Source organism: Pelophylax lessonae (genome assembly GCF_965119305.1).
Source record: "Pelophylax lessonae genome assembly, chromosome: 6".
In the NCBI taxonomy this organism is placed as follows: Eukaryota; Metazoa; Chordata; class Amphibia; order Anura; family Ranidae; genus Pelophylax; species Pelophylax lessonae.
In genome coordinates, this window is record NC_138773.1 from 198,306,945 (window position 1) to 198,319,612 (window position 12,668).

Below are 12,668 nucleotides of genomic sequence, written 5' to 3' on the forward strand. Positions count from 1 at the left end.
TATATAGATATATGTACCGATTTTATAAATAGAGATCCCTTTGTAAAGTAATCCAGGGGATATGAGGATAGGGATGTCGGATTGCACTAATAGATTGCAATGCTTCTTGAGTATATATATATATATATATATATATATATATACACACACACAGATTTATGATCCCTTATATATGTAGAGAATGAGATCCTTTTGTAAAGTAATCCAGGAGATATGAGGAGAGGGATGTGGGATTGTATTAATGGATTGCAGTGCTTCCTGAGTATATAGATTTATATTACCAGATTTTATAGATAGAGATCCCTTTGTAGTAATCCAGGAGATATGAGGACAGGGATGTGGGATTGTATTAATGGATTGCAGTGCTTCTTGAGCATATAGATATATATGTACATATTTTATCAATAGATATCCCTTTGTAAAGTAATCCAGGGGATATGAGGATAGGGATGTTGGATTGCATTAATAGATTGCAATGCTTCTTGAGTATATATATATATATATATATATATATATATATATATATATATACAGATTTAGGATCCCTTATATATGTAGAGATCCCTTTGTAAAGTAATCCAGGAGATATGAGGACAGGGATGTGGGATTGTATTAATGGTTTTCAGTGCTTCTTGAGTATATAGATATAAATGGTTAGATTTAAAAGCTATAGGATCCCTTCTAGATGTAGATCCCTTTGTAAAGTATTCTAGGAGATATGAGGACAGGGGTGTGGGATTGTATTAATGGTTTGCAGTGCTTCTTGAGTATATAGATATATGGTCAGATTTTACAGCTATAGGATCCCTTCTAGATGTAGATCCCTTTGTAAAGTAATCCAGGAGATATGAGGACAGGGATGTGTGGATTGTATTAATGGTTTGCAGTGCTTCTTTGAGTATATAGATATAAAATGGTCAGATTTTACAGCTATAGGATCCCTTCTAGATGTAGATCCCTTTGTAAAGTAATCCGGGGGATATGAGGGTAGGGTTGCTGGATGTGAGGGTTGATGATGAACCTGTTGCCTTAGATTGTGGATGATCTGTGCCATGATGAGAGGTGGATAAGGAGTGTAGATGATAAGGAGTATGGATGATGAGGAGTGTGCTCCTGTCTCTTCCCTCTGCTTTGTATAAAGCAGTATTTTCGGAGCTGCTCTTTAATGAGTGTCAGGGAAGAGGAGGCGTGTCCGGCTGGTGTGTAGATGGGAGCATTGCTCCCTCCTCTCCTCCTCTCCTCCCTCCCCAGTCCCCGGGCTGACATGCACATGCTGCTCTTTCTGTAAAAGGGAGCCGAGTAGTTGGGAGGGAGGCAGACACAAGGAAGGAGGCACACAGCTCACACTCCCTTCACACAGACAAGACACGATCAGCTTCCTCCAACTTCTTCTCCATCAGAGCAGAGGAAAGCTCCGATGATCTATAGAGGATCCTCAGCCATCCGATCTGCAGCGGGACAGTGTGCCAGGAGAAGTGACATTGTGGACATTGCAGCAAGTGACATGAGACTGGAGGAATAGCCGCAGCCGGGATCAGGAGTGTACAGCCACCCAATGACTTGTTAACAAGGGGATTCCACATAGAACAGCTGTGATTTGGGTTCTCAGCCTGACAATGGATATCTTGTTTTTTCTGCTTGGAGTTATCTGTCTGCACTTTTCTGGATCCAAAGTTTCAGGTGAAAAAGGTAAGATTTCCCGTGTCCCATCATCTTCTAGGAGTTGTCACCATCCATCCCTCCAAGCAGGACAGAGCCTCTGCTCCTCTCCCTGTGTTCAGCCATGGAGACACTCTGGATGGCACATCTGGATTAAATCAAAGCTTTAAAAATACTACAAAGCCTTTTTTTTTTTTTTCCAAGGCTCTTCATGTTTTGAAGCAGTGCATGTCTCCAATGAGTTACCTACAGTCCCACTAGAAGAGCATTCATCTTTATTTAATAGGAACTTGATTGAAATTCCAATTAGAGGGATTGCAGGGAATCTAAAAAGAAGGGGCACTATGGGTGATATGAAGGGTGATAGATCTGTTATCTGTGCCTGTTTGCAGATCATTGACAAGACCAATGTGCTCCAATAGTGGGAGCCTTGTGCCTGTAGAAAGTCAGGCAATGAATAGGCATTGCTGAAATAAAATAAACAGTACAAACCTCAGACCATCAGAGGTCCCTGTGAAGTGGTTTTGAACTCTTTTTGTGTTTGCAGTTTGCTAGAGATAGACACACAGCAGAGAGAGGGACAGTGAAGTCAGATTAGATCAGCGCTCCTGGCCATGCCATTCCTTCATACACTGGCTGTCATGGGTAGCAGAGGGGGCTAGCTTCTAAAACCAACATGAAGAGGGATCCTAGACATCAGAACAACCCAAAACCAGATAGGTCTACTGGATCCTCCACCTTGCAACCACTAGATTTTCTATACCAGTTCTTACAATAAACATATTATATAATGTATAGCAGTATAATGCAATCTCCTGTGACCTGTGATCACACAAAAAACACCGCCTGGTATTTTAGGTGCTTGTCTATTCTCCCCTGCAGCTGGCTCAATCCACATTGTTAATTGGAGATCGCTTCTTTCTCTTTTTTTTAGTAAAAAGTCTTGCTGACTTGTAAATAGGATTAGCTCCCATTGTATGGAAGCTAGCCCTTTAATTGTGGCCGTGGCACGAAATACAATGGCACTACCTAATGCAACAATGTGGAATGGACATATCGGGTTATCAATGGGGCAGTAATCCCTAATTGGAGCTTTATATAGGCTCATAAAATGAGATTAGGAAATGAAAGGTGGTGGATTCATTTGCATAGCTAAACAGTGTTGTATTGTTACAGTATCAGGAGCTGAGATAAAGTGATGGCTATACACAAAGGATACATAGTAGGCAATCTTTGGGACACAAAGCACTGAACCTGCACTGGTCAGAGCTGTCATACATATGAGACCTAAATATATTGGTGGGGACACTACTTGTGGCTTATTCTGGAGGGGAGGACAGGGACACTAGTTGAATGTATAGTAGGCTCTGAGTGCTTAGGAACCCAATATGAGATCTTCCCTTCGCATCCCTCTCACATATTCAACATGTCTCCTCTCTCGCTGCTTTACAGTATGGTAAAGGTGAAATCAAATATTAATAATGATGATCTAATTCTTCCTGAGGGAGAAGCCTCTTCTCCAGGAAGATCTTGTGGACAGAGGGATAGGAAAAAAACAAAACAAAAGGCATGTGCCCTTTGTGGGTGACAAGCAGTTGCCACTGTTAATTATTTAAAAGTCCACCATAGTGGTCAATGGAGGGTGCCAGTTTGCTGAGTGACTCTTGGTTTCTCTAAATATGGCACCCTCCATTGACCACTATTATGGACTTTTAAATAATTAACACTGACAACTGTTTGTCACCCACAAAGGGGACATGCCTTTTAATTTTTTATTTTCCATTCCCCTGTCGGTAAGACCCTCCTGGAGAAGAGGCTTCTTCCATAGTGGTCAGTGGAGGGTGCCATGTGTGGGGACACCCAGGTTCACTCAGCAATACTGGCACATGGCATCCTTGTCTCAGTTCTTAGCACTAAACCTGTGGATTGGGTTAACTTACTGCTAAGGATGACTCCCCAATACTGGCACAAGTTTAAGTTGACAGTAACATAAATTCACTAGAGTTTCACTACACTATTATCTTGACATCACATTAGCCAGCTAGTGCCATGGCATCATATAGGGAACATGACATTGCTCTGGTACCATTACATAACTTTGGCACTGCGTTGACTTTTCAGCTCTTAGTGTTCTGCCTTTAGGAATATTTTGGGTGCCAGGCTGAGGAGCTGTATTTCTGCTCAGGGTGCCATATCACCCAAGGCTGTCCCTGATCACAACGCTAGGGGCTCAGCAAAGACACACAGCAAATTTGCAGAACTGGCAGAAGAGAGAGAATGAGCCCTGTGATTTCAGAAAGAGGATTATCCATCTCGGTGTTGGAAAGGGGATTTCAGAAGGCAATGGCATCCTATGATCCCTGGCTAGCTAAGTGGCTTTGGCAATCATCCTTCTTTGACAATCCCCATGTGATTAAAAACTTTAAAGGGTAGCAAAAAATGCCTGGAGGGGGTGATCGGAGTCATAAATACCCGACTTGTCTGCTCTCTCCACATCTCACAGGGACAAGCAACCTATTTTGCTTTAGCTGGGTGAATTATGTTCTGGAATAATTGGATCATAGAGGCATGTAAGATTCTTATTTGATCAAAGGCTGGCTACCTGGCTTATGGTAGTGATAGCTCAGACATGAATTGTCCTGATTTGAGCTATACTGTATCCCCATTTTCACCTACAATAATATGAACCAGACTATCCCATGATTGTAATTGTTCTAGCTATGTCTAGAGTCATACAGCTATGTTTATCATATGAAACAAACAATTAGTGCACAGAGGGCTGATTTTCTGTATGAGATCTGCTTTACTGCCAGGGATGATGGCTCATTAACTATGGAGGAGCTACAAGTCTCAGCATGTAGACTGGTAGAACATGCAAAGACTTGTAGTTCTTTGGTGGCATCCATAGTAAGGGAAACATAGCTAGTTGTGAATGTTGTTTTCTAGATGGCAAATCTGCATATTTATTCCCTTACTGTTTTTCCAGCTGAATAAAATATTGATATCCTACCCAGCTCCCTCTCCCTCCTTTCTATAAATGATACTGTTGTCACTTTATCGATCTATATTCAATATTTTCCCAGCAAAAGGGACATACACGCTCATGGCTTGATCAAGAGAAAGGCTGACATTCAGGGACTTAACTGAACCCAGTTCACCCCAACGATTGGCCTTCTCCACTATGACAAATGGACAGATATGGCTATAGGGCCAGCTGAACTCAGTGGCAGGCAAGCTGATTAGCTGAATGATGGCCACTGACTGGGTGGCATTTATGTGTCAACCAGATGCTTAACCTTCTGCATACATTTGTCAATTTTTTATAGCAGATGGAACCTGACTGTGATGGAAGCTGTAGTAGACCTATATAATTCATCTCATATTATTTGTTTTGTGTATCTGTTGTGGCCTATGAGTTTACATGTATCTTATTCTGTTGCTTTTTTTATTTTGTTGATTTTGTTTGTTTCTTTTTTTTAATTTGTTTATTTATTTTTGGGGCTTGCTGTTGATTTTGTTGTTTTTTTATTATTATTTTTATTTTGTTATGCTGTTGTCAATGCTGATCAGTTTGTTTTTGACTTGTGTGTGTGTGTGTGTGTACAGACCATTTATATGGTCCATAAAGCTGAAGAGTGTATTACACAAGGGACATCCCTTATGCTATTTACTGATCGGTCTTGTAATGTGGCCTCCAGAAATAGAATGTTCTGTCCTTACCATGTGGGGACTCTTCTTATTGTGTCACTCAGAGTAGGTTTCTTTTCACACTTATCTCTTCCCATTAAGGCTGACAGCTGTGTCTTGGTTAACCCGTTTATTGCTGGAGAGTCACAAATGGGGACATCTGGGGTAAACTCCCTCTGGGAGATTCAAGTGAAGTCATTTTTCCGCAGAAAAGAGAAGGGCTGATGACCAATAGCACAAAAGAAACCTTAGTTCCAAAGAAATGTAAATCATTTTTCACATGACCAAAAAAAAATAATAATCTTAGATAGGGTAAAGCTGGACATACATTATACAATTTTCTTGTTCGATTTCCTTTAGATTTACCTTCAGCTATGTAGTACAAGGGCCTGTCTGATTGCATACAAACTGGAAGTGTTTAGGTTTGACCTAATTTTATGGTTTTAGTAAATTTAAAATAAAATTGTACAAGGAAATTGTATAATGTGTGGCCAGCTTAACATACAAATGAGATAAAAAAACCACTGGCTGACCATTTTAAAAGATCCTGTAATTAACCCATATTCACAGCAATAATAATACATATTATTGTTATTATTCAGCATATAAATGGCGCCAACAGTTTGTGTAGCATTTTACACAATAGAGAGAGACAGTACAGTTAAAATACAATTGAATACAGGAATTTTCATAGGGAAGTGTTCTTAAGAGCTTACAATCTAAAGGATCTTGTTGGCTTAAACTGTAGATTGATGTTGATTGCAGCATCAAAAACCTTATGGAGCTGATATATGAAAAGTGTGCTAACAAGTACATTTTTGATCCCTATAGCAAGCCATCAGCTTCTATCATTTTATCCAATCCAGAGATGAAAAAAAGTATTCTGATTGGTTACTATGGGAAACAAAAAGCATTCTTCTTAGTACACTTTTGCTACATTAGCCACTTTGCATGCCGGGTACGGCTGCTAACATCTGTTGCTGTTTCGGAGAAAAACATTTTGGTTTGTCAGTGGTATTCCCTATACTTTAAAGCAGCAGCAAACATATGGATTGTATTAGCGCATAGTTCAATTCTTTTTGCAGATACAATCAGTCCTCCTGCTAATGTTTATCCAATCTTCTGAACAAATATTATGAGCGATAGCCGCAAGGATCAGTAGAATCATAACACATTTATTACTGTTTGGCTGGTAAGGTACTTATTGAGCCGTGGTTCATGATTCCACCGAGTGGCAATGCTTGGGAAACCTAAAGGCCTTGTTATCAAACTGATATGTGCTCTTTAAATATGATAATTCTCCTATGCAAAGTGGAGAAGAACCTAAAACTGTTAGTGAAGCTAGGTGTGGTCAGTGTATGGTGGGAAACATGGGGGTCTAATGGGGGTAACCGTCATCTACATGAAAACCCATACAGTAAATTATGTAAATAAGGTGCATTCCGCTCTTGATCGTATTGTTTTGTAATTGTTAACACATTTTCAGAAGACATGGTTCCAAAAAATAAGATGCCTGGTATTATATGATAATATATAATAATATGTGAAATATTACCGATTTAATACAAATGACAAACACACAACCAGTTCTTTGCAATACAGTATATGTGTAAATAAGGATGCTCATACATTTAGAAGTAACTTGGAGAAATAGTTGTTTTTTTACTATTTCGCACCTCTAAAAGGGACTTAGGACTCCAGCAAGAAAATCTGATCCTTAGTTCTTGAAGTCACAGTGCCACCTAGGCTTTCAACCTAGTAGTGCATGGAAGATCTGTAGGGTGGAAGACTTGACTGTAGCCAGATATACATTGCTATGCTAAAACTACTGTAGAGAACTAAGAGGAAAGAAAAAATGCCTGAAAGCTTATTGCAGTACACAATCTGAATGTTAAGCCAACAGGATTTTTTATATGCAATAAAATATTTCTGAATCCAAGCTAGAAGAATGTACTCTGAGCGACCTGTTATAATATTAACAAGTGTTCCAAATATTTCAGTATGTTGTAGAGAAAAAAATGAAAGTACAAACTGAATTCAGTAGAGGCACAATAAAAGGAGGCACAAAAAAAGGTTCTTGCTAGTCGCACAGCCTAAGACTAGTAGGGTGCAATCTAGAGACGCAAGTGCTTGCCTTTGGTTGTGGAGCTTGCCTTTGGTTGTGGAGCTATACTAACAGAATATCTGTAGGCGTTTTGGCAGTAGTATTTTTTGTCAAACAGCCTATCATGCTGCAGAAAAATAATACTGGTGGCCATTATCTCATTTATAATGATGACTAATAGTTCATATGTGTGGCTAATGAGATTGAGGGCCTGATAAAGGTGGCACTGGCACCAGTAAAGGGGTACTTTGCATAGTTGTATCGCATCGAAAGAAACCTGTTCCTTAAAAAATGCGTTTGTAGTTGTAGAAAGACAGAAGAGGAAAATAGATGGTCAGTAGATTGTGATACAAATGCACAGCTAGGTGAAAAAGCAGCATGCCATCTTTCGGTTCTACAGTATCAGAATGGAAAGTATGTCCCAGCTCCCTGACCTTGTTCTTGATTATCTACAGCAGGTGGTCACTAGAACCACAATGAACAGTCCTCCCCACCTGGCTTCAAATTGTCAGAGGCACATCGTACTGTTATGTGCATGCACCCGTCACATCCCATCAATCATAATGTGTTGCAGAAGGAAACCGTATTGTGGTGGCACTGATGTAGCCTCCAGATTGAAGCCGTATGCTCACAAGTTGATAGGTGATTCATGCCCCTAGAAAACACTCTACACATGTTGGTTGAGTTTATGCTGTTAGACAGATTTCACATTCAGGTTGATCCCTGTTGACCTTAAGTATGCTGCGTTTTGTACAGGCATGAAAGTAGCTGAACTTACAATTCCATAGTTATATAGTACATACTGTATAGCATAGCTATATTAAACACAAACTTTATAGAACTTAGAGCCGATTTATGGTAATGTACAATGTTGGTTGCAAATGTTTACATAGTAACTGCAATCTGGTTAGCTGGTATAATTTGTTCTTTTTGAAACAAAGAAGTAAATAGGTCTTCAGCCTAATAGTATACCACAAAATCATAAAACATGCTGTTTTCATGCGAAGAATAAAAGTAAAAATAGCTTCCGTTAAGCCATGCATACACACACGTGCATACATATAAAGATTGGGCTTTGCTGTATAATACTGGGCCAAAGGTTTTACGCTCTTTTACAGAGTTGGCCATACACACTGAATGTCAAGTCTAGCGTACATGGATGGTTATTACCTGAGCTGCACTTTCAAATCATGCAGTGATTAGGGGAAAGGTAAAAGGTGACAATATGCCTGGGCTGATAAAGCCATGGTATAACTACGCTTTCTCTTCCACCCTTTTCATTGTGGGGTAGATAGTAAATTAGTTGCTCTTAGTTTAGTTACAACCTTGGCCATTTTGTTACCAAAATTTTTACTACTGAAAAAAAAAAATTGGCATGGAAGCCCCAATTGGCAAAAGACAACGAAGACTCAAAAAATACTGAAAAACGAAAGAAAAACACCTTACATTTAAAGAGATGTTGCCCATTTTGAAATAATCTGGAAAGTTCTATGAAGAAAAATCAAGCCTTTCTAAATTGGCGACTCTATCGACAAAAAAAAATTCATTATTTTTTTTCCACCTTGGTCAAAGCTGAGTAGAGAACCCTTATAAAATGGTCAGTTGTTGGAAATGATATATTCCATAAAAAGATGGCAAGGTATCGCTCGTGACATTTCAAAAGTAGTCTCCCGATCCTTACTACCATAACCATAATGCGATCCTTGGTGCTCGTCTAACCCTACTTTTCTGTGGCTCTGTTGACCAATGTATTCTTTTCTTGCATGTATATTTATGGATGGAGGCATTTGCCTTTTGGTGCTTCAGACCGCAACAATTTTCATTAATATATCCTTAAAATGCATACCAGGGTCTGCAGTTGGTTTTTTGACCCACACACGCTAGGGCCAATTTAGACAATAGTCATGTCTTTGAAGTGTCATGTCCAGGATTCAAACCAAGAGCCCCATTGCTGTAAAACATATGTGCTAACAGCTAATTCATTGTGCTGCCCATAACGTGGACTTTAAGCTATAATGTACAGGCAAATCCATCTCATTTGGATTCAGGCAACATTTAAAACCCACGTTTTTTCTTTTTATATCTGTAGTGTCTACAAGCTTTAGCATGAGTTTTCGAAAAAAATTGTCTAAAATCGAAATGACCGATATTATGCTGTGGTCACCCTAGTCCTCCCATAAGCCGTACCTGACTTCTCTGTGCCTTTAAAAGCCTTTGTATGGTTTTATCATTGTTCTATTTGTTTGTGGAAACAAGGACACCTAAAGGATATAGGAAGGTACTACAAGTAATGACAAAAGTGATCAAAGAATTTGTACTTAACAGACAACATTACAGTATAAGCAAAAGCCATAGAATGCCATTTAGGCCTCAAAACAAGGCCCCTAGTTCACAAAGAAAAAAATGCCTCCTAGGTTTTGGCCAACTATTAATTTAGGCAAGAATGTATGAAATCTAAAAAATATTTGGGATGTAATTAAATGTTTATATACTTCTGAAACCATGTGTTTAATGGGAGACAATAGTTAGACAATGGAAGCGATACTATTTTTTATAGGGCCTTGTCATTTAAGAGTCTGACAGTGTCTTTGTTTGGTTGATACCTGCGTTATCAGACTCATATCACATATGTCTTTGATCTTCTTTTGTATGTTACATTATCAGTCAAGACACAGGGTTAAATGCATAGACCATCTGTGCAGAAATAGGATACTGAACGATACAGGCTAGCTGTCGCTCGAGATAAAGATAGCTGTTTTGGAAAAGTGGGAGTTAAAAAATAATAATGTGGCCACCGGTGGTCTAATAGACACTATAATTCACTAGTGGATTGCATCAGAAAGAATTAATTTTAATTGTGCCCTACGGATAATACCCATTAAATCACTTAGTGGCTCAGGTGTTGCACTTGAAGGTTAACGCAGTGTTTTTCAATGACTGTGTTAAGCTATCGGTATTGCTACTCATGTTCTTTTTTTTTTCCCTGATGTAATCAAATTCAGTTTTAAAACAATTTATTCTAGAAATGATATAAACAAGGTTTAGAAATTGTCTTTTCTTAGCAGTAAGAATTTCTAAAAACGGGAAATAGCTAGATTGGCTAAGTGGCTAGCTCTTCCACCTAACAGCACCAGGATCGCTGGTTTGAATTCCAACCACGGCACTACCTGCCTGGAGTTTGCATGTTCTCCCTGTGCCTGAGTGGGCTCAAATGGAGGAAAAATATATTTCCAATATATTTAGGGAACAATTTTTAGAAATATATTGAATATGGCCAAAATTGTAGCATTTCAAATATATTTCCAATATATTTAGGGAAAACATTTTAGAAATATATTGAATATGGCCAAAATTGTAGCATTTCAAATATATTTCCAATATATTTGGGGGGGGGAAAATGAATTTTTTTAAAAATATATTTTAAATATATTTTTCTTCCATGTGGGGGGGGGGGGGGGGTACTTGGTTTTCCTCCCACACTCCAAAGACATGCTGGTAGGTTAATCGGGTCCTGTCTAAATTGGCTCTAATATGTGTATGTAAGTTAGGGGCCTTAGATTGTAAGGTCCTTGATGGCAGGTACTGATGTGATGTGAATATGTATGTGAAGTGCTGTGTAAATTGATAGCTCTATATAAGTACATGTAATAATAACTAAGTAATCTGTATAAACATGGTGCCTTTTTTGTTGCTTGGATCCAAATTCTGTTGGGGATGGGCCTTGGGCACAAAACCAACATAGGAAGACAAGCTTAGATACAGTTGATATCAAGTTTATCTATGGAGATTGTACCGTTTCCCATAGATAAGGTTGGTTTCAACTGTATCTAAGCTTGGTTTTTCTCTTATCCGGGGTGGCTGAAGGTATCTGAAGATGTCCATAAAAAATAACTAACAAAATTGTCAGATTCAAGTTTATCTTGTGTCTGTTGCTAACCATTTTTATAGTTGATAACAATACTGGTACGGGTTGTCCACAAAACAATGAAGTCATTTTTTTAGTAACTTGTGACTTATCTGTTGAATAATTTATAGAGTCCTATTTCCTCCTAGTGCTTCCTCTCAGGCTTCCAAACTTACTGTAATAATTATCCCGCATGTGCGTAGATGTGCCTGTAAAAACGAAAGCGTGCATTATTAATGGATGGCCTTTATTTACCCTTAAATGGTAATAACACCATATGGGCATCATTTCATTTTATGCATATTTGATTACTTCAATCTATGCTACTTACCACTTTTCTGCTTGGGCAATCCTAATCAAAAGTCTAACCTAGATTGATGCCAGCAGGACTTGTGGAGTCTAAAATGGCACAGTTTCATAGCCTTTCACATCATGGATAGAAATGATTTAAATGAAAATTATATGAATTCAGATTGAAAACATACCTAGTGAGCATATATTAATAGCTGTTGGTTGAATGAGAGTATTTATTTTTTAAAAAATGAAGGGAAACATAGGTAATGTCTGTTGGATCGAGCAAAAAACAAAAAAACAACGTTTATTCTATGGGGTGGTTGTAGGGTTTGGGATTCTGCTGGGATGTGTAAGCAATTGCATATTGTTACAGTTCTGCGAAAACTTGATTACACCGTGTCAATTTAAAGAGAGAGAGACCTGCGGGATGACCTGAGTCAGTCAGTGTTCTTGACAACACATTGTTGCAAGGCATTGTGGTCTTGAACTATAGAGACCCTCGCACAAGAAAGCATTTCTTTCTGGGGGTTTAGGAAGCTGTCAAATACAGATAAGGCTCTTGATCTAATCCCTTGGGGATACCAGTTTGTATTAAAAAGGAAAAAATTAATTTCTAACTACTGGGATTGCTGCCAAATTATGTGACCTTACAACGTGCAGATGTGGTGTAAAAATAAACCTCTGATAAGTGAAATCTACAGTCTGAATCCCACCAGAGTCGACAGAAAGAACGTGGGGTGTTTAAGTCTCCTCTTCCTCTGGGGAAGGGTGGGCTGTACATTACTATAGAATATCGTTGAGCTCTCCGTTCCCACAATGACATATTGTAACACTAGATATATAATCACACTTTGTCTACAACAGTGGTGAGATCTTGGAGGAAAGATAGGCCGAGTGAACACAAAATGTGTTCTTTAATCATTGGGTGTGATTTTTTTTTTTTTTTTTTTAGTTCTCGAAAAAAAAAAAAAAAAAAAAAGAAGTAGATAAACTATTCAAGATCACTGATGGGAAAGATGA

General features: G+C 38.6%; 1 protein-coding gene across 1 annotated transcript in view; it reads left to right on the forward strand.

Moving 5' to 3' along the window:
* Positions 1 to 1,255: 1,255 nt before the first annotated feature.
* The window catches only part of NRP2 (neuropilin 2), a 202,497-nt gene continuing 191,084 nt past the window's right edge, over positions 1,256 to 12,668 (forward strand). The window contains exon 1 of the mRNA XM_082260771.1: positions 1,256 to 1,689. Within this exon, the coding sequence (XP_082116897.1) occupies positions 1,617 to 1,689 (73 nt within the window). The 5' untranslated portion in view covers positions 1,256 to 1,616. The remainder of the gene's footprint in view (positions 1,690 to 12,668) is intronic.